Below are 26578 nucleotides of genomic sequence, written 5' to 3' on the forward strand. Positions count from 1 at the left end.
TGGGTGTTACGGTAACACATTTGTGGTCATGTACTGTACTACTGGAGTTTGGCACTTTTTATTCCTGTTATTTTTTTCCCCAAGAATCTGGATTTCCCATTAAAGGGGTTTTCAGAGATTTTAATACCGATGACTAGTCTTGAGAAAATCAAGTTTCGGGTCATGGATCTGAAGTAGATTCGTTCAAAAACTAAGATTTTAAAATAGGAATCCGAAGTCAGGTTTGGTACCGAGGTACCAACCAGTACCAAACCAGACTTCATATTCCTATTTTAAGAGGTTTTAAAGATGCAGATAGGAATACTAAATTAATTCACCGAAGTCTATGTGAAGCCCATACATTTTAATGCTGTACAGAGACCGCATTAGAATCGACGTTTTTGAAGATTACTTCAGATCTATGGTATGAAGCTCAAGACTACTGATGTCCTAGCCACAGGACAGGTCTTAAGAATCTGATCGGTGGGGGTCTAACACGTCTCTCCTGTGAGCACTGCGGCCTTCTCTCAGCTTACCACGCAAGGTGCCGTACATTGTATAGTGCTGTGCTTGGTATCGCGTTCAGCCTCATTGAAGTGAATAGGGCTGAGGTGTGATACCAAGCACAGCCACTATACAATGAACGACGCTGTGCTTGGTAGGCAGGGAGAAGGCCACAGCGCTCACAGGAGAGTCAGTGCCTTCTCGAACAGCTGATCGGCGGGGGTCCTGGGTGTTAGACCCTCACGATTATATATTGATGACCTAAGGATAGGTCATCAGTCCCAAAATCTCGGAAAATCCCTTTAAAGAAGACCTGGCCCCTCCCCTGAAAAGTCTGTTTTCTGTATCTCAAACAACAACAATTCTGGAGCATCTATGAATGAATCGCTAGCAGTTTAAAATGATGGTGTTTGTTACCAGTTTGGGGGGGGGGGGGGGGGGGGTGTCCCTGCACAATGGCTGCACTGACTGGATAATATCAGACTGTGCAGGGACACCCCCTCAACTGTTAACACACAGCTGGGCCTTTATTGTAGACTGCGGGCAATTTGTTCATATGCGAGTAGCTGCTAAAACGTACATCAGGAGTGGTGACCACTCCCTGTAAAAGCCACCTTAATTCAACTGCACTTTATTCTTCTTAATAATCCTTAATATTCTCCTTATCCATAAATCTGTAGTAACCACACTGAAGGCAAGGGTACCTGTGTCCATGCTTTGGTTAAGTTGCTGATCGCTAGTCTCGCCATCTTCACTAATGTATCCCGGAGGTGGAGTTTCTGTAGAAATAGAATTAATTAGCCCATACAAAACATGACAGAATCTAAAGCAGTGTTTTTTTTATAAATCAGTTACTTTTTTTTTTTTTTTTGATTCAGCTTTGCAAAAATTGCGATAAGACTGGCATGTGCGAATGCGCCCTTATTAATGATCAAGTACAAAAAAACAATTCAACAAGCAAAACCTGAGAAGTGGTAAAACAGCTGGGTCAGAGTGGAAAAAGGAGATTTTTGTATAACTTACCAGTAAAATCTCTTTCTCGCTCTTCATTGGGGGACACAGAGACCTTGGGTATAGCTATGTCCTCTAGGAGGCGTTGACACTAGATAAAGCTGTTAGCTCCTCCCCTGGTAGCTATACCCCCTCCAGCCTGGAGAGAGAGCTTCAGTTTGTGAGAAGCAGTAGGAGAAGCAAGCCAACAAAGAAAAAACACAGAACACCAACCGTGGCAAGGACCCAACAGGCTCAAACCATCAACTGCCACAACTGTGACCAAACAACAATACTGGGTGGGTGCTGTGTCCCCCAATGAAGAGCGAGAAAGAGATTTTACTGGTAAGTTATACAAAAATCTCCTTTTCTCGCCCATATTCATTGGGGGACACAGAGACCTTGGGACGTCCAAGAGCAGTCCACAAGGGGGGGGAAAGAAACACAGACCCACGGAGCCATCGCCCCTGCAGGCAACAGAAAACTGCTGCCTGCAAGACCAAGCCTCCAGAGGCGGAGCCCGCCGATGCATAAGCATGCACTAGGCAAAGATTTGTGAATGAGCGGAGGAGGGCAGTAGCCGCCCCGCACAACTGCGGCTGAACCCTGAACCATCCGAGCCCAAGAGCGCTAACCCCTCTGGTGAAAGGAGCCGCAACACTGAAGGGTGGAACCCTGTCCCGGGGACAGAAGTTCAAACCAATGCAGACGTGCAATTGACACCCTGGAGGCCGCCAATGTTATGCGAGGACCCTCCGGAAAGACAAAACCAAGGCGAGCACGTACGCCGGAAGGAACTGGAGGCTGACAATAAACAGTCAGAGCCCTGACAACGGCCAAACGACCCAACACCTGTTCCTGAGGGTGTGAAGGGGAGGTACGCAGTGATTGAAGGCCAGATTCTACATCGAGATGAAAATCAGAGATCACCGTCGGGAGAAAGGAAGAACGACCCCAGGAAAGCTCCTACCCCTGGCAAAACCAGGACAGGTTCAAGGGGAGAATTCCGGAGTGCTAAAAAGACCAAGGTCTGATCCCAAGGCGGTAAAAGGAGGACGGCATGGAGGAACCGTACGGCTATTCCCAGTAGGAAGGAATTGAGGACCCTGGGTGGGTCAGAGGACGCTGGAAGGCCACACAGTGCCGAACCTACCCAGCTACGGAAGTGGTCCACCAATGTCCCCCCGAGCCGACCGGGTGTGACGGGAGACTGAGAAGCTGCCTGAATGAGGCATGCCCAACCGCAAGCCAGGAATCAACACATTGGATAGTCAAAGGTAGTGACGATATGAGAATCATAGACGGAAGAACTCCGTTAGCGACCGTGTAACGACGGTGTAGCAAAACCGCTTGACGGAAGCAAACAACCAAACCAAGATTAGAGAAAAACTTCTGCCTTAAGGAGGAAGAAGAGAAGGGGTGTCCCGTCCCAGGAACAAAACTCCATCAACAGACGCGACAGCACCCCCGCACATCCTGGCGTGGGGAGTCTCATAGTCTAGCCACGGAATGCGTAGCGAAAAGGCATGACTACATCGGACAGACATGCCGACACCAGTCAAGTATCGAGAGGTAGAGGTACACACCGGTAGCGCGCCCAGGACCAACGGTAGGAGTCACCTGTAGAAGGAGGAATACAGGAACGCCACAGGCCAACAGTCGTTCCGGAACGAGACCGAAAGAAAAAGAAAAAACCACAGAACCAAAAACCCTGCATCACATAGATGAGGGGGAGTAGCAACAGAGGAACCCCCAAGGTTTGCGGAATGGCCGTGAACCCCAAGCCAGAGAAGGAAGAACGGAAAGAAAAGGGGGAAGGACGAAGTCCGTTCCCCATCCGAGACTAGCAGTATACAGAAGTAGCCACCGGATGAAGCAGGGATGCCATACCCCGCCAAGGAGGAGCCTATGCAGCGCACGCCACCGAATACGGAGACAGAAGAATCCGTCAACTGACGAAGGAGCCGTACAGGAGGAGCCAGATTACGAAATGGCTACTACAGGACCCCCATACCGTAGAGGAAGCCGGTAGAAGCCACGGTACCATACCGCCCCAGGGAAGGAGAGCTAACTTTAAACGCTCCACCCGGGAAGGGCGCTGAACAGGAACAACTGCCCAGCAAGCGTCAGGGTAGAACCCCTACCTGATGGAATGCCCCACTGTAGCGACTGCGAACGCTAGTACCCGCACAGGCTGAATAGGCTGCAAGCTAAACCAGAGTGCCAACCCAAACACTTCCCACAACAGGAATGGTGGAAGAGAGTAAGGAGTTAGTGTAACACTTGGCCCGTCGGCACACAAACCAGATATGTGCAATGGTGTACGCACCACTACTGATGCGGACAACACCGTTCCCGATTGGGACAATGGAAACCCATAGAGATGGGAGCCCCTAGGACACAAGTGGGTTTGGGCAGGAGAAATAATCCTGCCCAAAACCAGCTCCAAGGAACACAAGGAGGAATAGCCACGTATGCACTGGCGGAACCCATATAGTACTAGAGTAAGTGTACCGAGCACCGTCAAGTACCAACTGTCGCCACGCCCCCAATGAAATAAGCGCAGGCACCTAGAGCCGTGGCGCCGTTGAATTGCAGAATCCGAAGATGTACAGATACTCCCCCGCTAGTGATCACTAACGAAAGAGGGTAAGGCAAGTAGTAAGAACAATGACGCGCAACACTCCGCCTAAGGAAGGATAGTGCGACAGTCGGACCGTATCCAAACTGGTGCCACAGGCAGACACTCCACCAGAAGGGGGGTTAATATCCACGGTGAAAACTAGTGCATGTGGCAATCCTGTACCCTTGGAAGGAGCAAATGAACACGGCAGGCACAGAACCCAGTGGAGGTACAATTCCACCACCTACAGAAGGTGGAATGCACTGAAAATAGTGTTATTGTACCTAGTCCACCCATGGCAGGGGACAAGTATAAAGGTGAACACCGTATCGTAGTGGTGCAACGATACCGCCTAAGGAAGGGGGTAATGCCCACGACAAGTGCCGCTGGCCACCGTAGACTCAACCTAAGGAGATTGATTCGGAATCACGTCAAGGCCCGAATCAATGATACTCCTCACCCCCCCCTTCGGGCGGACCCACTCCCGTGAGAGAGGGTGCACCCGAGCGTGACCCTGGGAGGAAGAGAGGGGGTGTGGAGATATCGAGGAAAAGACGACCTGCTGTGGTCCGCTTGCGCGCAGGTATATGCATTAGAAAATCGCCCCCAGCAGTTGCGGACTGCGCAGTTGGGGCTCATCAACCAAACTACCTGGGGGTGGATTGGGAACAGAGGTCCCGTATACAAAAAAGGAACCCGCGGAAAATTATCAACCAAACAACCCTAGAGGGTGGATTGGGAATTTCCAGTCCTTTCCCCCCACTGGAATCGCGCAGGTGGGGAATTATCAACCAAACGACCCCATGGGGTGGATTGGGAATTCCAGAGGTTCTCCACAGTATGGCTCAGGTAGAGAATATCGACCAAACGGCACCGGAGGACGGATTGGGATCCCGCAGAGATCCTTAACTGAATTGCGCAGGTGGAGAATTACGGGAATACTTCAGCTGTCCTCCTGTGAGTTGCGAAGGTGGAGAGTTATCAACCAAACGACCCCAGAGGGTGGAATGGGAATTCCAGAGGTTCTCCGCTGTATTGAGCAGGCGGAGAATTATAACCAAACAACCCCGGAGGGTGGATTAGGAATTGTGGAGGCTCTCCGCTATATCGAACAGGTGGATAACTACCAACCAAACGACCCCGGAGGGTGGAATGGGAATTCCAGAGGTTCTCCGCTGTATTGAGCCGGTGGAGAATTATCAACCAAACGACCCCAGAGGGTGAATTGGGAATTGCGGAGGCTCTCCACTGTATTGAACAGGTGGAGAATTATCAACCAAACGACCCCGGAGGGTGGAATGGGAGTTCCAGAGGCTCTCCGCTGTATTGAGCAGGTGGAGAATCATGACCAATGACCCCGGAGGGTGGATTGGTAACTGCAGCGGTCCTGAACTGCATTGCACCGGTGGACAGAAGCAACCAAGCTTCCCCTGAGGGTGGGTTGGAAACTGTCAGAGGTCCTCCACTGGACTACGCAGGTGGAGGATTATCAACCAAACAGCCCAGAGGGCGGAGTGGGAAACTACGGTAAGAGAGGTCGTCACATGTCCGGGGCAGGACACGGGCCCATTTTTGTGCCGCACAGTCAGAGTGGACATGACTGAGGGGAGTAGGGCCTGAATGGAAGTAGACATTTATTTCCAGCCTCATTTAACTTTTTTTTTTTTTTTTTTTTTTTTTTTTTTAAACTGGTCTGCCTAGCCTCAAGTGGATAATTGGCAGGAAGGGGTTAACAGTGCAATAAGCAATTTTATTGTTCCCAGGCCATCCAACCCCTGATAATCCGGAACTGGCCCAACAGAAGTGGCTGGCCGGAAAGGGTTAACCAATAACGACATTAGGTCCAGGGGCGGTGCTGATGGGGGCGGGGCAGCAGCAGCTAGGCGGGAATAATTCGCGCCAGCCCGCCACCCTCCCCCTCTGAGTCGCGGCCTAGCAGGTCGCGAAACCAGGGCCTAAAGTACCGATGCACAGCCACCCCGGACCCTGCCCCTCTGTACTGAAGTCAGCCGGAGGGTGGAGGGAGGGACCGGAGCGGAGCGCGACACACATCCCGCCTGAGAAGCCGCACCGCGGCCGGGATGACAACAGGGGAAGGAAGCCTATAGGCCCCAAGAGAAGCCGGGGCCTAAATTTGCAGCGGCGCCCGGAGGACCGGGATGTTCACCCCGCGGCCGGAATCGTGACAGCCAGAGGACCTTGTTAAGTAAGTGCCCCTCGGCGCGAGACTACCGCAAGGGGTCAGATGTCTTCCAGAGGTTCTCCGCAAACGACCCCGGAGGGTGCGCGAACAGCCAGGGGCGTTAACCCTTTCGGAGCTGCGTGCGTGACGCCTGCTCCCGAAAGAATAATTAAAGGATACTGCAGCCAGAGACGGACTGCGCCCAGTCTTTCGCCGGAGGTGCCCGGGGGGAAGATACAGTAACCCTCTAAGAGCCGGAAACAGTCGGCCTAGAGGGCAAGTGAAGGGGGGACCGCGTGTCGCATGGCGCCCGCCGGATTAACCCCTTCTCTCTTAGGGGTCTTGTCATAGTTGACTAAAGCCCCCTGGCCGTTAACCATAGGGCGACCCAGGCTGTCAAAGATGGAGGGAGGGGGAAGAGGTCTTCATACTCACCTAGCCCCATGTACTCACCTCTCTCATCCTCTTCTCTTCACCCTCCCGAAGTGGACCCTCAAGGTCACCTTTTCCAGCAGGGTCACCTCCTCAGCAGCTGGCACCGGAGTGGCAGGCGTCTGGTATGGCGGGAGGGTCTTCTCTTTGGCGGACCTAGGTGACCCCTTGGCTGGCGGGATGCAGGGGAGCGAGGCTGCCCTGGTCCACTTTTTCTTCTGTGGGGGAGGCAGCAGTGCGGAATCGGCACTGGCGCAACTCGACCCCGGGAGAACAGGGAGGCGAGGCGACCACTGTTGTCCCATCTGAAAAGGAAGGAAAAAAAATAAAATCTTCAGGAGATCCCTGCAGAGCAGGGAGGTCTTGCCTCCTATTGACACTAGAGAAAACTGAAGCTCTCTCTCCAGGCTGGAGGGGGTATAGCTACCAGGGGAGGAGCTAACAGCTTTATCTAGTGTCAACGCCTCCTAGAGGACATAGCTATACCCAAGGTCTCTGTGTCCCCCAATGAATATGGGCGAGAAATATGGAATGAAACACCAAGCCCATGTGATTTCTCTATTGAATTCCCATTGTAGATATGATAACTATAGTGGAGTATAATAGACGGCCCGAGTTCTAAACCCAGCAGAAACTGCAGCCACATCTCCCTCCTCCCCGTCTTTATTTACCAATCTAATACTATATATAACACTGGGCAGCACCGCAATCAAGACTGAAAAATAGAAGGGCCAGTGACTATAGGTGCGATTATATTTATAATTATAGGTAAGTTTAAAGAAAGAATTAGGTAATTGCATAAATAGCAATTAACTAATATAATTTTACCAAACACTCATAACGCTATTCCCTGAAGGAACACCAGAATATTATGTGGCAGACAGTAGTTACAGCAACTGTGCGGCTTGGCTACTTTCATACATCACTTCACATGTGATGAAGTGAGGAGTGGTTTATAAAGGGGGCCCTGTTCTATAGTAGGCTAGAGTCCCGCATCTATCAGACATTTGTATTAAATCCTGTTGACGTGCCATAAATGCCCGAGATGTAAATCTCCATTTAAAGGGTTATATCCATCTCAGACATTGGTGGCTACAGGACTGCCAGAAATAGCCAAGCCAGCACTCGGCTCTTTTCGAAACTCCCACTGTGGGGAATGGGGTGTTACTGAGCTTGCATGGTCTGCATGCCTTCACTTTTGGGGTGGGGGGGGGGGGTGCGTGCTCTGGAGACAGCACATGGTCTGCACGCCTTCAGCAGCAGGTTCCAAAGGTGGGACCCTATAGCCTAGCGATATGCCACCATTGTCTGAAATGGAAAAATCACCCTTTAAGACTATGGTCTACTTTGGGCCTTAGGGATGCAGTGATTTTTAATTTTTAGTCAGCATATCATTTTTCCCACTGACATAGCCACATAACTTGAGGAAGGAGTTATATTTTAGTAGTACAATATTGGGGAACATAAAATACATTGAATACATTGTAATTATTCTTCCGGGGGAGCATGGGAAAAAAGAAAAATGTGCCACTGTTTTTATGTCATTGTGGTATAGAACATGTCAGTCGATTATGTTATTGTATCAAAAGGCATCAAACAAAAAAATGTATACCCAAGGAAAATATGGGCAACTCATATCACTGTGCTCAAGTGCCAATCGTCAGAGGCCTCCACTGGGAAAAAACACCCTTCGATAAAATACAGCATTAGGCCCCCTGCACACGGCCGTGTTTCTCAGCCGTGTGCGGGGGGCCTAATGCTGTATTTTATCGAAGGGTGTTTTTTCTATACCAGTGTATTCCTGTACTGTGCCGGCAGCAGGGAGCGCACGGCGTCATAGCAACCAGTGACGCCGTGCGCTCCTGCTCTCAGGAGGGATCCAGGCCGCGGTTCCACGGCCGGCACACGGCTGTGAAACACGGCCGTGTGCAGGGGGCCTTACTTTAGTCAGTGTTTTACTGACAGCCTGCCTTAGGCAGGTAGATTGGATTGTGAGCTCAACAATGTTATTCCCTGTAACAGAGATTAGCAACTTTCAGCACTTCAGCTGTTCTGAAACTACAACTCCCAGAATCTTCCTTTCACTTTTATGGGCGTTACAAGAACAGCCGAGTGTGCATGATGGGAGTTGTAGTTTCACAGCAGCTGGAGTGGTGAAGGTTGCCAACCCCTGCCCTATAGCAAAGGTAGTGAATTTTATTAATGGGCTTGTCGAGGATTTGAAAAATACGTCCGATTGGATTTTGTCTGTTATTGCAGCTCAGCTCTATTGAGCTGAACGAAGATGCGCTGCAATACCACACAAAACTCAGACGGGTATGAAGAGGTTTTTGGAAAAAAAAGTCATGTTTATCTAACCCTAGACGACCCCCTTAAGAGGGGGTTTGTATATTAATGAGCAGCTCACCAGGTATATAGTTGCTCTGGGGCTCAATTCCTGCTGGAAAGTTAGTGTTCTCCGGAATGGAATGCGTGTAGTCATCAAGCGGAGGAAGTTCTGTTAATATCTCCGTGTGCCGCGGCACTAGAACAGGCGGTAAAACTACAGCAGAGAGAAAGAACATTCTGTCAGTGTAAAAGGACACAAATCATGGAGCCTTTCTACATTCTGAAACAACCCACAAAGAATTACATAGCACTCACCCCTCAAATGCTGCCCATACACATCAGTTTTATCTGTAATGTCCACTCTGTATATGTTCCCTCTAAATTGTAAAACACTGCAGGATATGTTGGCGCTATATAAATAACGGTAATCCTCATTATATGTCACCCTAGAATCCCATATAAAAAAATAAAATAAAAATGTATGCGCTAGTGCAGTGGTCCCCAACCTTTTTTGCACCAAGGACCAGTTTCATGTCAGACAATTTTCCCAGGGACAGGGGAGGGAGGGGGGGGGCTTAGGTCTTGGGCGGGGCTTTGGGTGTGGGCGTGGCTTAGTGGGTGACGGTCGGCGCTGACTGATTCACGCGCATAACAAAACACAAGGTTCATGTTAAAATAGATAACTATTACATTTATTATTTAAATGTGACTCAAAACTGACTAGGGTCTCTGCTGCACTGCTGATATTTTCAAGGTGACATGGAAAAGGAACTGCAGGTCATTCTCCCACTCACTCCCTCAGATACTATCTGAAACTAGATGCCCCCCCCCCCGCCTTCATGTTCATTTCCATTGGTGGGGCAATGAGACCTAACCAATCCCTCCCTCACTAGCCCTTTTCAGCTTTCATATTGGTGGCAGTGGCTGGCCAGCATCACAGTTGGAAGGAACACTCTCCTTCCGACCCGCTGTACGGCCGCACGCTGTGTGTGATATGCGCGTCGGGCACGCATGCGTCTGGCGCAGTGGCGTAACTAGAATTCTATGGGCCCCAGGGCAACCTTTGAATTTGGACCCCCCATAGCAATAATAACTATGAGCACCACCGTGCCCCTCATGTGGCTGACGTGGTTATTATTGCCAAAGTTTTGTCAGTCGCCCCCTTTCTCACTATATTTCATTTTGCCCCCACTCCTATATATTTCATTTTTTGCCCCTCTCTGTATATATTTCATTTTCATTTTGCCCCCTCATTATTAGCTGCCCTTGCCCTCATATGGCCTGCGTGGGCCCCCCTTTCTGAATTCAGACATTAGTGCCGGTTATTATAATGTGATATGATATTAGGGCAGGGGCAGCAAATAATGAGGGGGCAAAATGAAAATGAAATATATAGAGAATGGGGGCTAAATGAAATATAGGTAGAGAGGGGCCACTGACAAAACTTTGGCAATAATAACCCAGTTATAAATTGCCAATGTTTTCTCAGAGGCCCCCTCTCTACCTATATTTCATTTTGCCCCCATTCTCTATATATTTCCTTTTCATTTTGACCCCATTATATATATATATATATATATATATATATTATTTTTTTTTTTTTTTTTTTTTCTTTCAGTTTTTGCCCCTCATTATTTGCTGTCCCTGCCCTGCCCTCATATGGCCGGTGCGGGCTCACCCCTTTCTAAATTCAAACATTAGTGCCACTGGTCATCATCTGCCCCCCATACTTGCAGGCTGTGGCGGGCTTCAGTTCGGTGCGCAATCCCGTGGCTCTGCCGGCGGCGCACGGCCATGTCATTCCAGCAGTGATCCCGCGACGTGAGACCTGCTGCAGGAGGTCACGGGTCTCGCGGGATTATAACAGGTTACGAAGCGCAGCGCTGGCGCACTCAAAATATAAGGAGGGCCCGGCCGCCACACTGAAAAAAAGCACTTGCGGGGCTGCAGGCCCTCCCCCCTGCCCGCCCCTGTCCTGGCATCTACCCTCCTCTGTATTGCCGCGGCCCGGCAAACAATCTTCCAGGGCCCAGTGGTTAGGGACCGCTGCGCTAGTGCATATGAAAGATGTAGACTGCAGACACGGGGTGAATGTACCCTTATTGTTGCGGCACAGTCATATACCGATTTCGGTGTAGATTGCAGGGAACAGGATGTTTTGCTTCTCCTCTCTAAAGCATGTATTACACTACCCGATTTTTTGAGAGATAAATCGCTAACAAGCATTCAACTGATTACTTGTTAGAGATCATTCTGCAGTGTAAAACTGCCGCCGATTGCCCGGTGAACAAACAAACGCTCGATCATTGGGCAATCCAAATCTTTTGACATGTTAAAAACTTATCTTTGCAGGCGGCAGATCGTGGTGTGTAATAACTAGGGTTGAGCAAATTGGGTTTGTATTTCTGTATCTAAAAACTAGGTTAATAATAAGGGCCCCGTCCTACTGTAAAATGTATGTCCTCCGCGGAGGCCTTTCCAAAGTTTCTGGAAATATAGCAAGACTTTGTCTTGCCTCTATCACGTTTCAGTTCGTTTATTCGCATAAATGCCTATATGAAAATTACGCAAATAAACGAACTGACATGATAGAGGCGAAACAAAACAAGTCTTACGGTATTTGCAAAAACTTCGGAGGACACTTTACAGTAAGAAGGAGATGATATTCTTAAAGGGGTTGTCTAGGCTTTTTAATATTCATGACCTATACTCAGGATAAGTCAATATCAGATAGACGGGGGTCCACCACGCCCATACAGCTGATTGGCCAGGGTGCCGGGTGTCGGACCCCCGACGATTTGATATTGATGACCTATCCTGAGATGAGTATTCAACCAATGGGAGCCTAAGTGATCATGAGAACAAGGATCCCAGGGTTCACATGTGATATCACCACTCCATTTATTTGTATGGGGCTGTTGAATAAAGCACTTGGCGTTATCTCCAGCAGTCCCAAAGAAGTGAAAGGAGTTTTGAGCATACATACGCAGCACTGCTCCATTCACACTGAGAAGTCCAGGACCCCCATTCTTGTGATCAGGCACCCAAAAGAGAAGAGTTATCACCTATCGTTTAGATAGGGTTTTCTCACTATAGACCTGTATCCTGTCACTTGTCCATTGACGTCATTGGATTTTCAGTGCGTCAGAGCAGCAAGCAGCGCTCTGCTGTGCCATTCTACCCAGTGCCAGCCAACGAGATCAGTCTAGTTTTTTGTTACGACTGGTTTCATAAAGAATCGTATATGAATCTGTCAGAGTAAGCAGACGTCAAACTGGTCACAGAGAGGCATAGGACAAGTGTACTTACCTGGCGTCTCCACCCTCTGATAGTGATAAGGGTTGACACAAACTTCGTCCTTCTTAAGATTAAAAGCATATTCACAATTTTCAATCGCCTTTAGTTCGTGATGACTATGGAGATCGGGCCAGCGCCAAAGACGACAGTAAATAACATGCGGTAAGCCCTTGCGGTGAGACACTTGAAGGCGGCCATCTAGAGACCTGGGCAGAGCAAGAATGGATATTAGGGAGAAAAAAAAAAAAAGAAAGAAAGAAGAAACCATTAAAATTATCCCATCGCGTTAAAAGTACAAACACTGAAGCAAGAAGAGGAGATGGAAGATTTCAGCAGAGAGAGCGCACAGAGAAAGCAGGAGCTACGTCAGCATTCACCGAGACGAGGAGGTACAGGGCTGTGGATTCATGTACCCGCCACTTACACGTACGTAACACATACACCTGGCAGAAAGGCAACTGGTTGAGAGGCAGAAAAAAATAAAAATAAAAATGAAGATACACTCGAGTTTATAACCAAGCGTAGAGAGAAGCTGCAGCAAAATGGAGGCTAGATCATCATGCAAACACAAAGACGGCAGCAGCGCTGGAAAAAAAAAAAAGGAGCAAAAACATAAGCAAAGCCGAGACACTGACATGTATCCTAATGTTCACAGGAGGCGGCATATTGCACAGCAGAACCATCCTGATGAGAAAATTTAGGACTGCACCTATAGCGCCCCCTAGCTGCTCTACACTAATAGTTACCTACATTCGGAGACAAGCCCGACTAGTGTAAAAGCAGACGCTATCAGCTGCAAGATGCATTAAGGAGAAGCGTGGCAAAGTAAAAGCAGTCTAAATTTAAAAAAAATTAAAATAAAAATATACCCGATTTAAAGCCTGTCCACTATTGAACATCATTTACCTATGGAATAAACCCACATAAAAAGCTGAGGCACTTTATATGTCCGTTACACAACTTGTGCTCCAGAGCTGCACTCAAAATTCTTCACAAGCTGAATGCTTACCCTTGCTCCCTGTCCGCTGCGCAGAGCTTTCTCTCTCTGGCAATTTGCATACATCAGACATGGAAGAATTGCGAAGGCAGCTCTGGAGTGCTACGATGTGACATATTTGCAAAAGTGACTCAACTTTTTCAGTTGTAGAAATGGTGTTCAACGGTGAACCTACCTTCTAACGCCCCCTCCCGCTTGCTTTTCGCACAATAGACCATGAAGACTAACTGCATATGTACATACACAAATGCAGATGTAAATGGTTATGAAATGAACAAAATAAAAAAGACAAACAGAAAAAAAAAAAATAATGAAACATAAAACTGAGAAATAATCTAGTATTGTTTGAAGCGTCAATTCTCTTGCTCCTCAATCAATACAAATGGCTGACAAAAAGAACCGTGGAATGATGGATTGAATAATAAGCTCTACGGGCTACTCTTGGGGTCCGTAAACAAATTTAAAATGTACGTGTTGTCTAGCACGGTGGAAGGGAATCAGGTTTTCAGGGCACCGCGGGCGATCGAATTGCAAGGAACAGCCGGCGTCAAGGACGTCCGCCTACAATTGCTAATGTTTCCACCCACAAGATGGCTACTTCCACCGTGGCCGGTCAACAGGCACACTCCAAAATCTGATTTCGTTGGTCAAAACATCAGCTAATAAAGAAAATAAAACATAAAAGCTAAAAATAAAAAAAATTAACATCCAGAATGTACTTGTAAACTGATTAAGAAGCATCCTGCGATACACGGCTAGACCCTCTCCCTCTCCTTCTAGGCGACAGAGTGCAGAATATTCACCTGGTTTGTTCAGAGAAGCTGTAAAGGGCTGTGGTATCCCACTGATCTATGGTATTTGGTGTACTCAGTCCCCAAATTTCAGAGCAAGTGCTGTGCAATAAATTGAAAAAAAAAACAAAAATTGATGTGAACAATGGAAGCATGGTTACTTGATATACCATGAGGTCAAAACATGGAGAAAATGTACAGAACACTTCCTTCACATATAAGATACAAAAGAATGGCATCGTTAGTGTAAAGGAAGGGGTTAAATGGAAGAAGTGATCGGAAGGAAGCTATGACAATGTGGAAAAGCTGAACACAGAGGAGCGGAGAGTGGATGGATATCACAATGCAGCTCGGGGGATTTACAGAATTCAGGACAACCCTTCCCCCCCCCCCGACTCCCGCGCCATCTCCGAAAATGAGCGGCGAAACATGAATGACACACACAAGTCATGGCGTCGGCACAGAGCGGTTGGTGGTCCTGTATTAATGCATAGGCTATAGAGAAGCAGACCTTGCAGGTAGGCCAATATCAATACCGATAGAATATACTGCCCCCCCACTCAGACATTAGTGGCATATTGCCACCTCTGGAATCTGCTTTATCTCCAGAACGAGACCCCTCACAGTGAATAGAGAGCACCCACGAGTGTAGAGGGCGCTTTCCATTCATCACTAAGGGAGTTCCTGGCTATTTCGGCGGTCCCATGGCAGTGAATAGAAAGGTGGTGTCCGAAAATAACCAACTGTGCTCCACTCGATAAATGGAGAGCGCACCATTCTCCCGGTAGGAGCGAGTCCCAGAGGTGACGCTGCAAAATGCCATCGATGTCTGTGATGAGCCAACCCCTTTAAAGGGTTTTTCCTACCCTGGAAAATAATGTCATATCGCTAGGTCCTCCATCAATCCTGAGAATGAAGGGGCCGCAGGACTAGTTTAAGAGCGCTTTTACACTGGACAAACACCAGGTCAATTATCGGGAATAAACAGCGCTCCTTCTGGATAATTGCTCTGGTAAAGGTGCCGTCATTCAACCAAAAAACAAGCAAAACACTCTTTTGTCAAGTAATGGCATCTTCATCGGAAGCACATTGCCCGGTGTAAAGGGTTGTGCTGCCAGCAAGATGCAAAGTAATTACGGGATGGACAATGGCTCGTCTATCTATCACTTTCATAAGATTGTGCGAGAGGCACAAGAACATGTTTAAAGGGCTGTCTCATCTCAGATATTGGTGGCATATTCCAGTGTCAGACAGCTCTGGGACCCGCACCTATCTCTAGAATGGAGCCCCCAAAGTAAATGAAAGTGCACTGAAGCATGGACTCCATTCACGTGAAGGTCCGCCTGCTCGGCCATTTATGGAACGCCCACAGAAATGGAGAGCAGCCTTGCACGTTTTAATGCCCGACATCGGCCCATGTAAGACTTGCCCTTATAGGCGGTCTCTGCATGGCGGTTCTCCCAGCCACTTGGTGGTACAGGGAAATGCACCGTCATCCATTCACTTAAATAGGTCTTGCTGCAAAAGAGTGAGGGGGACGCAGCGCTACACCAGGGCCCAGAGCTCGGACCCCCAGCAAGCAAAGCCTATCAATACCCCATCACACTATACCGTATTCGCACAGTGTAACTGCTGCTTCCATAAGAGCTCCTCTTAAAAATGCCAGATGTATCCAGGAGAAAATCAATCTCCATAGGAAATCTCTGTGTGAATATCACAATCCTGTATGTACACGAGACGGGGAGAAATGTGGATAAATTGGGATTTTTCTCGTTATCATCACTGGGTTGTTTCTAATCAAGGCTTAAAGATAGTTTGTGCTTCTAATCGTTACTAGGAGGTATCACTAACAATGATGAAGAAAGAGAGTGTCTGTACATGTAGCAGATACCACGCTAACTGCCACGTGGCCAAGGAACATGTAACAAAAATATCAAGTGAATGACTACATGTCAAGCACATTAAAAAAACAAATACAATTAGCTCCACCCTTCTCAGATGCGGAGCAATCGGGCACCATTAAGTTGCTGCTTATAATTGGCATTTTTATATATATTATATATATATATATACATACATACATACACACTTCAGATCTATAACTTAGGGCAGGATCACACTTTAAGGATGCAGCTGGTAGAAGTTGGTTGTCAGTCAATGGCCGGGCAGCTTACAGGTTTACCCACAAAAGCAAATGGCCATTAAAAATTAAATTCTTTTAACCAGCCATTATCCAACCGCAGCAGGTTGCACGGCCATGCGGTTTTTTGTTGCATCACGAGGGTCCAGCCGTGCTCGCTGCTGAACCAAGTGCCCCCTTAGCAGGAGACGAGCCAAAGCCTTCCTCAAAGAGCACGCCAGCATGTAAACCGCAAACCACGTGGTCATTATCAAGTTGAATACTCGCAGTTTTCAGCTGCATCGTGCTAAGTCTCAGGTGCCAGGCACAGGTTATGCCAGTCTATACCTCGACCATTCCCCGTTTTCTTCTGCCATACCAAGATGAAATTCATTAATAATAAATACAGAAAGCAGAATTAACCCCCCCTCCCCCCGACATGTTTCATGGTGGCTAAATAATCTGACAAGCTGCCATACTGTGGCTTGTCACATCTCTAAAAGGAGAGGCAGTAAACCCCAATAGGTGGTGGGCTCGGGAGCCGGGCATTCCCTGATAGTTTCTGACATACTATGCCAGTATAACGCTCGGCGGCCTCCGGCGCTCCCACAGAAATGAATGGTGCGGCGCACATTTCCGACCAGACACACCATGCACTTTAGGGGGGCTCCACAGGGTACAGGGCCCCCGTCTTCATGATCGGTGGAGGTCCCAGCGGTTGGACTTCCACCAATCTGATAGTTATCCCCTATACCAGTGATGGTGAACCTTTTAGATACTGAGAGCCCAAACTTCAACCTAAAGCCCACCTATTTATCGCAAAGTGCCAACACGGTAATTTAACCTGAATTCTACAGTCAAACAAACATAGTAAATTTTCCATGTACTCTATCATTTAGCAATAATAGCCTGCTACACTCCGTGCGCTGCCTGTGCTGTTCATAGCGAGCCCTGCGCTGATGAAGGGCAGGAAAAATCTAAGTCATATTAGTGTGCCATAGACTTTTTCCAGGGTGCGGGTGCCCACAGAGAGGGCTCAGAGTGCCGCCTCTGGCACCCGTGCCATAGGTTCGCCAACACTGCCCTAAACTAACTGTTGATAACTTGCTACAACTGGAATACCCCTTTAAGGGTATGCTTAAGGTTAATACACTCCAGATTTTCCACCTCAGGACTGCTGGAGGAAAATCTGTGGTGTATTAAAGGTTCATTCAAAATGGATGAAATTCTACCAAATAATCAATAAACTGAGAAATCCAACGTATCCCACAAATCATTACATGCCTGCAAACTCACCACTGAATATATGACTTCAGCATAGGCCTATGCCATCTTCTAGTTCGGCTGTCAGAATCCTCCGCCACTCCAATTGTAGTGTTAAACTACAACTCCCAGTGTGCTCCATTCACTTTGATGGGAATTCTGAGTATGCTTGCTCAGAGTTGTAGTTTCACAATAGCTGGAGGTTGCTGACCTCCGCGGGCCTAGTTCTGGCACAATCAAATGCAAATAAAAAAAAAATAAAAAAAATAACGTCCTTTCACTCGTGGAGATTACGCTGTAAGTTCTGTGTCCGCTTGCAACACGTAAGAAGCTCTTTTTGATGTCAGTGACTTTAATCTGGAGAAATAAACTCCAAGCTCTTATCTGGACCTGCTTGACATCTCCTCTGTTCTTACCCACGAAGTTCAAGTTTCAGCGTAATCCTCTCTACCTCCTACTAACAATATCCAGCGGCTTGGATTTAGTACGAGTAAGGCTTCATGCGCACGGCCGTTGTTTTGGTCCGTATCCGAGCCGCAGTTTTGGCGGTTCAGATGCGGACCCATTCACTTCAATGGGGGCGCAAAAGATGCGGACAGCACTCCGCGAGCTGTCCGCATGCATTGCTCCATTCCGTGGTCCGCACTTTGCGGACAAGAATAGGCAGTTATATTAAAGGCTGTCCTTGCCGTTCCGCAATTTGCGGACCACAAAACACACAACGGTCGAGTGCATGAGGCCTAAGAAATAGAATACACATATGTGTTCAATAAGTAAAGGTTTTATACACGCAGACTAGGGATGATCGAATCAACTTCGGATGAAACATCCAAAGTCGATTCGCATAATATTCCATTTGAATACTGTACGGAGCGAGCGCTCCATACAGTATTAGAATGTATTGGCTCCTATGAGCCGAAGTTACTTCGCGAAGTCTCGCCAGATAGACCAATTTCTACTGTTAAAAAAATAAAAACATTTCCAGAGAACTCTGGTTCGGTTGCAAGGTACACTGGCATTCCAAGATTTCATACGATACCAGAATAACATCGATATGTTCAGTACAGGGGAAGATATCACTGATAGAAATCAGGGTGCGGTGAATGCAGCTGAAAGTGAAAGTATAATCAGGTTTTACCAGCGATTATTCCTCACCCGATTTCTAACAGCGATTTCTCCTCTGTTGCTTGGACTTCAGCTATCATTTTGGTCTTGTATGGGATGTCATCTTTCAAACAAGACCAGTTCCATGTCTCTAGCTGCTACCATTCAGGAGATATCAGCAGCTAAAGCTGCCCTCCCCCCTTCAGTTAGCCACTTTTCCCACTGCCTGAGCTGGACTCCGGCAAAACAGTTAGGTGGTTAAGGTGACATTCACACAACTGTATTTTTGGTCTGCATCAATTTTTTGGGGTCAGATGTGGACTCATTCATTTCAATGCAAAAGATGTGGACAGCAGACAGTGCTTATGTCAGTTCTACAGCCCCGCTTAAAAAAAAACAAAGTGCAGGACGTGCTTGTGGAATGCAGATGGCCGCTATACGTATTTTGCGGAAACCCAATTTGTAGACCGAAAAACAGATACTGTGATGTGAATGCCCCCTTAGGCTCCAGTCACACGTCCGCAAATGGGTCCACATCCGTTCCGCAATTTTTTGCGGAACGGGTGCGGGCCCATTCATTTTCTATGGGGACGGAATGGATGCGGACAGCACACAGAGTGCTGTCCGCATTTGCGGAGCGCGGCCCCGATCTTCGGGTCCACAGCTCCGCAAAAGACAGAACATGTCCTATTCTTGTCCGCAGCTTGCGGACAAGAAAAGGCATTTCTATAGGGGTACCGGGCGGGTGTGTTGCGGATCCGCAACACACCACGGACGTGTGAATGGAGCCTTATTGGGGAGAGCTGCAACAGGTTTGTCTCAGGAAACCAGGCCTTTCTTTTTAGGCTACTTTCACACTAGCGTTCGGGGCTCCGCTTGTGAGTTCCGTGACTGCTGTGAAGCTGATATTGGAGCATGGAAAATCCACAGCACAAGCAAAGTCAGGCAATTAACAAATCTATTATACACAGTGCAGAAATCATGTGCACGTAAGCGGTCATGTGGGGCGGATTTTAGCATTTTGTGCATTCGTGGCTTTCACTCCTTAAGGACCCTGCCATTTTTCACCTTCCTGCCCATTTTTCGCAAATCTGGCATGTGTCATTTTATGTGGTGATAACCTTAAAACGCTTTTACTTATCCAGGTCATTCTGAGATTGCTTTCTCGTCACATATTGTACCTCATGACAGTGGTAAATTTGAGTCAAAATATTTCATTTTTATTTATAAAATTTTTTAAAATATAAACTAATTTACCAAAAATGTTTAAAAATTTATATTTCTCTACTTTTAAAACAGATAGGGATACCTCCTAAAATAGTTATTACTTTACATTTCCCATATGTCTACTTCATGTTTGGATCAATTTGTAAATTACATTTTCTTTTTTGGGGCCGTTCGAAGGCTTAGGTTTAGAAGCAAATCTTGAAATTTTTCAGAAAATTTCCAAAACCCACTTTTTAAGGACCAGTTCAGGTCTGAAGTTACTTTGTGAGGCTTACATAATAGAAACCACCCATAAATGACCCCATTTTTTAAAATACACCCTTTAAGGTATTCAAAACTGATTTTACAAACTTTATTAACCCTTTAGGTGTTCCACAAGAATTAAATGAAAATTTAGACGAAATTTCAGAAATTCACTTTTTGTCAGATTTTCCATTTTAATCTATTTTTTCCAGTAAGAAAGCAAGAGTTAACAGCCAAACAAAACAATATTTATTGCCCTGATTCTGCAGTTTACAGAAACACCCCATATCTGGTCGTAAACTGCTGTACAGGCACACGGCAGGGCGCAGAAGGAAAGGAGCACCATATGGTTTTTGGAAGCCAAATTTCACTGGGATAATTTTATTCTGCGATGTCACATTTGAAGACCCCCTGATGCACCCCCAGAGTAGAAACTACAAAAAATTACCCCATTTTGGAAACTACAGGATAAGGTGGCAGTTTTGGTTACCTACGATTTTTGGTTGCTCTATATTACACTTTTTGCGAGGCAAAAAATAAAAAAATAGCTGTTTTGGCACAGTTTTTATTTTTTATTTACAACACTCATCTGACAAGTTAGTTCATGTGGTATTTTTATAGAGCAGGTTGTTACGGACGAGACAATACCAAATATTTTTTGGGTGGTTTGTTTCAGTTTTACATAATAAAGCATCTAAAAAAAAAAAAAAAAAGATTTTTTCGTGTCTCCATATCCTGAAAGCCATATTTTATTTAATTTTTTGGGGCGACTGTCTTATGTAGGGGCTAATTTTTGGCGGTATGAGATGACGGTTTGATTGGTACTATTTTAGGGGGTATACGACTTTTTGATCGCTTGCTATTACACTTTTTGTGATGTAAGGTGACAAAAAAAATTGCTTTTTTGACATTTATTTTTTACAGTGTTTACCTGAGGGGTTAGGTCCTGTGGTATTTTTATAGAGCAGGTGGTTACGGACGTGGCAATACCTAATGTCTACTTTTTTATATTTAACACAACAAAAGCATTTTTGAAACAAAAATAAAAAAAATCATGTTTTAGTTCTCTATAGTCTGAGCGCCATAGTTTTTTTTTATTTTTTGGGTGACTTATTTAGGGGCTCATTTTTTGCAGAACGAGGTGACGGTTAGATTGGTACTATTTTGGGGGGCATACACCTTTTTGATCGCTTGGTGTTGCACTTTTAGTCATGTAAGCTGACAACAATGTTTTTTTAGCACAGTTTATTATTATTTTTTTATGGTGTTTATCTGAGGGGTTAGCTCATGTGATATTTTTATAGAGTCAGTCGATACGGACGCGGCGATACCTAATAAGTCTACTTTTTTTTCCCCTATTTTTTGCAAAACATTTTATGCTTTATTTTGGGAAAAGGATGCTTTTTTTGGGAGCTTTACATGAAACTAATTTTTTTTTGTAAAACCTAATTTTTATGTAACTTTATTTTTTCTCCCACTCTGGGACTTCAACTTTTGGGGGTCTAATCCCCTTTACAATGCACCACAATACTTCTGTATTGTAATGCATTGGCTATAAGTGTAATACACCCTGTAATACACTTACAGCCTTCCTGCCTGTGAGATCGAGGGGGCTGGATCTTACAGGCTGTCCTGGAAGGCAGCCAGGCTGCCTTTCCTGCCATTAGGTACCCGTCACAGGAGTGCGGGGACCCGATGGTCACCCCGGACCCGGCAGGATCCATGCCGTGGTCAGCGCTGACTGCGGCAATGCGAGGGTTAATGCACCGATGCCGGCGCATACAGCCTGTGCCTATTCTTGGCACATTCCAGTAGCCAGAACCTTTTACATTCTCCATTCTCATAGCCATATGAGGACTTATTTTTTCTGCAGGACAAGATATTTTTTTTAATGACACCATACATTTACCATTGTAATTGTATTGGAAAACGTGAGGGGCGGTTGGGACAGTGTCACTTTTTTACTTTCTTATGCCATTTTTGAAGAATAAAGTGTCAGCCGGACAACCCTTTGACATCTTGTCTTTCTGGCCAGGATAAATTGTTGATTTTGGTGCTCAGAGCGCCAGAAGACAGCAGACCACAAAGGGGGTCTTCTTTTTCGGTGAGGTCACCGGTCCCATATGAAAGAAAAGGCTGTGTTTAGGGGATGGGTAACAGGTCGAAGACGAAACAGTCAGTGATGAAAGTAACTTAGCCCTGGAACTTTATAATACTCTCCATGCTCTCTACATTACAGGAGCGTAGCTGACCTCTGGTATTTTTATCAAATACTTGAGAGGCCGCAAAGCAAACACAGATAGATGGATTACACAACGTGGGACGCACAAGGGAGCAGCCAGCACACACTCAGCTTCAGGAGACGGGCCAAATGCAATTAGACTCAAACAACGTGAAATTATATAATTTTTTTTAAATCAGATTATCTTGAGCAGAGAAATCCATTCAGACGCCGAGATGAACCCCTAATCGTTCAAACAAGGAGCTGCCAGTGAAGTCTCGTGTGTATAGGGTCCGGTGGGACCATCCGCCGACGACTCCCTTCAGTAAAGAGAAGGGTCTGGAAAATTTTAAATTAAAACATGACTGATCCCCGTTCCCTCTGGAGATTAGTGACCAGAAGCTGCCGACTCCCCGACCACCAAAATTACAATTACCCCAGTAAAATAACGGCTTTATGGAAAGTAGCACTAATGCCCTGAAAATTATCAGGAACAAACTGAACAGGCCTGATAATTGCCAGATTGAGAATAGAGGTGAGAGCTGCATTTATATGGAGCAATCATCACTTTAGCATAGGGATAAAACAATCACTACTGCAATGTCTTATCCCCACACACATTCACTGGTCACCAGCGATGCGCTGCTGGCAAACCATGATTTTACGCACCGGATACAAAATGCGATCATCAGGTGATGGGTGGCACACAGACAAGTTCATACAGACACTCATCCCTGATAATTGCCCCACGTAATAACGCCTTAACCCTCAAGTACCGGGCCCATTTTCATTTTGGAAATCTATTATGGCGAATGAGATTCTGCCGTTCACAAGTGACATTGATACCAAATTCTCAGATAACCCTTTTAACCACTTCCAGACTGGACCATTTACCCCCTTACCATCTTCTCCTGACCAGTCCTAACTTTGCAAATCTGACATGTGTCACTTTGTGGTAACTTTGGAACGCTTTTACTTATACAAGCCATTTCATCACACGTGGTACTTAAACGGTAAATTTGGGTCTATATCGTTTAGGGCTCATGTACACAAACGTACTTTATTTCGTTGCCCATTCGTGTGTTTTTTTTGCAGACCGTCACTCCGTGTGCATTCCATTTCCATATGTTCATTCCGCAATAAAATAAATAGAACATGTCCTATTATTGTCCGCATCACGGACAAGGATATGACTGTTCTATTAGGGGCCGGCTGTTCCGTTCCATAAAACACAGAATGCACACAGATGTCATCCGCATTTTTTGCGGATCCATGTTTTGTAGACCGAAAAATACATTTTGAAAAAAAAAATCCAACTTCCCAAAAAATTTCTGAAACCGTTTTTTTTTTAGGACCAATTCAGTGACTGAGGGACTTGCATAATAGAAACCACCCATAAATGACCCCATTTTAGAAACTACACCCCTTAAACTATTCAAAGCCGATTTCAGAAACTGGGTTACTTTAGGTATTCCACAAGAGTTAAAGGGGTTGTCTCAATTCAGCAAGTGGCATATATTATTGTCCATATTGCCTCCTTTGCTGGCTGGATTAATTTTTCCATCACATTATACACTGCTCGTTTCCATGGTTATGACCACCCTGCAATCCATCAGTGGTGGTCATGCTTGCACGCTATAGGAAAAAGCGTCAGCCTCTCTGGTGGCCGGGACCATGGGAGCGCACATAGGCTGGTGCTTTTTCCTATATTGTGCATGTGCAAGCACGACCACCACTGATGGATTGCAGGGTGGTCATAACCATGGAAACAAGCAGTGTATAATGTGATGGAAAAATGAATCCAGCCAGCAAAGGAGGCAACATGGACAATCACAATACATTAGTAAGTGCCTGGTATTAACTTTCTCTACATGATAAATGCCACTTGCTGAAGTGAGAGGACCCCTTTAACTGTAGAGACGCGTTCCACATTGACTATGGCTCCACAGCCTTTGACAATCCTCAGGCTCTTAAAGGAGCCGCTGACTCTATATCCCCTGCTAATGTGTAGCACAGACCGCAATCCTAAGTAAAACCTGTTTTTCCTGCAGTGAGGCAAAAATGGTAAAAAAATGTGAGGTATAAACCCTGTGTTTACAAGCCCTGCTATTATTAGTTATTGGGGCAGGTATAAGGAGTTAACCTCTGCTGAAAAAATAAAAACTACCACATGCATATTGTATTGCATCACTGGAAAAACTCAAAAATGTTGTTGCAGTAATTACTAAGAGCAATTACCTTTTATTTATTTAAAGAATTTTGGAAATGGTCACAGTTAGATATGTCAATGCGACTTTAGATGCTACATCTGAAGCCGCTTCGTTAAAAAAAAAATTGTTATAATACTGTACGGAGATTCGTCTCCGTACAGTATTAGAATGTATGTGCTCCGATGAGCCGATGGACCGAAGCAGGAGTTTGGTTCCAAGGTTTTTCACTGTAATAATCAATTACCGAAGTTATTCAACGATGTCGGGTGCGACTTCGTGAATAACTTACTTCGGCTCATCGGAGCCCATAAAACAATTTTTTTTAGCTGTGAAACTACAACTCTCAGCATGCGCATTTACTCGGCTGTTCTTGTAACTCCCATAGAAGTGAAAGGCGTATTCTGGGAGTTGTAGTTTCAGAACAGCTGGAGTGCCGGAGGCTGCGGATCCCTGGCAATGGGCCACTGTGAACCCAGTCAGATCCTCATACTGCTGTTGCATGCAAAATGAGCAAATCGTAGGAAAGTCCCTGCGGACACTAGAACAGCTCGAGCAAAAATGAGGGTTTGTAGCTATGGCCCCAGATACAATCATTTCTGATTGGCAAAAGGATAATACAATATACCAGGCAGTGGGCTGCGCATCTCTGGTCACGAAACACACTAAAAGGCAAAACAAGATAATAGTACGTTTTCAATATTATTATTATTTTTTTTAACGCAGATGACAAAACTGTGAGGATTTAAAAAAATAATTAAAATCTACCTTTATTATCTATTCCCAACTTTGGCTTTAAAAACTGCATCAAAATCTGCACACGTGAAAGCATCCTTACTAACAAACCCTATAGGCCTATATAGCTTACCACAGGGAACACAATTAGAATTTAAAGGGTTAATCCAATCCTAGAAAGTGCCGCCATAGGCCTCTGAACTCTAAGACCCCCACCGATAAGAAGAGCAGAGAGGACACAGCACTGATTTAGTGCTGTGTGACCTAACTTTACCCAAAAGAATCAGCAGAAAGGGGTTAAAGTTCTGCAGCCCCTCATTGTTGTACCCAAAAAAGCTTAGGGTGCTGTATTCAATACCGCAGCTGCCATAATGTGCCTAAGACGCAGGTACCAGAGACCCCCAGCATGGATAAGAGCGGCACTGTGAGCCATTGGTGCAATGAGTGCGTCACCATTGCTCTTGCTGGCACCAAACCTCCATTCCTTTCTGAGGCCAGCTCCTGCCTCGCTGCCTTGCCACTGCCTCGCCCTGTCAATCAATGCAGTGGGGGAGGGGCTGGCCACAGAAAGGAGAGGAGCTTGGGTACAAATAGCAATGGCAATGCCCTCATTGCAAAGGCCTACCTTGTAGATTAGGAAAAAGTATCAGAACTCAGGAAAAGAGCCTCGGATCAATATTCTAGAGATATGCCAGCAATACCCCCTTTAAAGGGAACCTGTCATCGGGATTTTGTGTATAGAGCTGAGGACATGGGTTGCTAGATTGGCGCTAGCACATCCGCAATACCCAGTCCCCATAGCTCTGTGTGCCATTATTGTGTAAAAAACCTGATTTGATACATATGCAAATTAACCTGAGAGGAGTCCGGTCCCTGACTCATCTCACATACAGGACACATCGCAGGTTAATTGTTATATGTATCAAATCAGTTTTTTTACACAATAAAAGCACACAGAGCTATGGGGACTGGGTATTGCGGATGTGTTAGCGCCCATCTACCAACCCATGTCCTCAGCTCTATACACAAAATTCCGGTGACAGGTTCTCTTTAAGGATAGTCCATCCATGTTAAATCCTGGAAACCCCCGACAAGAAAAGCATTCTGAATGCGGCCGTGTCATGTGTGGGAAAGAGGACAGAAATAAATGAAATAAACTCGTGGGATAGAATGAAATGCTCTCCTGGATCGGCAGGAGCTGCCCGGGCACAATCAGTCCTTACGCAGCACAAAGTGAACAAATAGCATTCAGCTTTGGGAGTTCTGAAATGACACTGAAGTGTTGACCAAGGAAATAACGCCAGAGTAAACTTTAGAAGCGACCCCTTATCAAAAC

At 46.1% G+C, this 26578-nt stretch overlaps 1 protein-coding gene across 2 annotated transcripts in view; it reads right to left on the minus strand.

Moving 5' to 3' along the window:
- SMAD2 (SMAD family member 2) overlaps positions 1 to 26578 on the minus strand; it is a 67273-nt gene that overhangs the window by 11183 nt on the left and 29512 nt on the right. Inside the window, exons 3-6 of one of the 2 annotated variants that reach the window (XM_044276322.1) lie at positions 14136 to 14225; positions 12348 to 12541; positions 9118 to 9252; positions 1188 to 1262 (exon numbers count right to left, since the gene is read on the minus strand). In XM_044276322.1, coding sequence (XP_044132257.1) covers positions 1188 to 1262; positions 9118 to 9252; positions 12348 to 12541; positions 14136 to 14225 — 494 coding nt within the window. The remainder of the gene's footprint in view (positions 1 to 1187; positions 1263 to 9117; positions 9253 to 12347; positions 12542 to 14135; positions 14226 to 26578) is intronic. The other variant, XM_044276323.1, reaches the window with a different exon arrangement.

Source organism: Bufo gargarizans, chromosome 1 (genome assembly GCF_014858855.1).
Source record: "Bufo gargarizans isolate SCDJY-AF-19 chromosome 1, ASM1485885v1, whole genome shotgun sequence".
In the NCBI taxonomy this organism is placed as follows: Eukaryota; Metazoa; Chordata; class Amphibia; order Anura; family Bufonidae; genus Bufo; species Bufo gargarizans.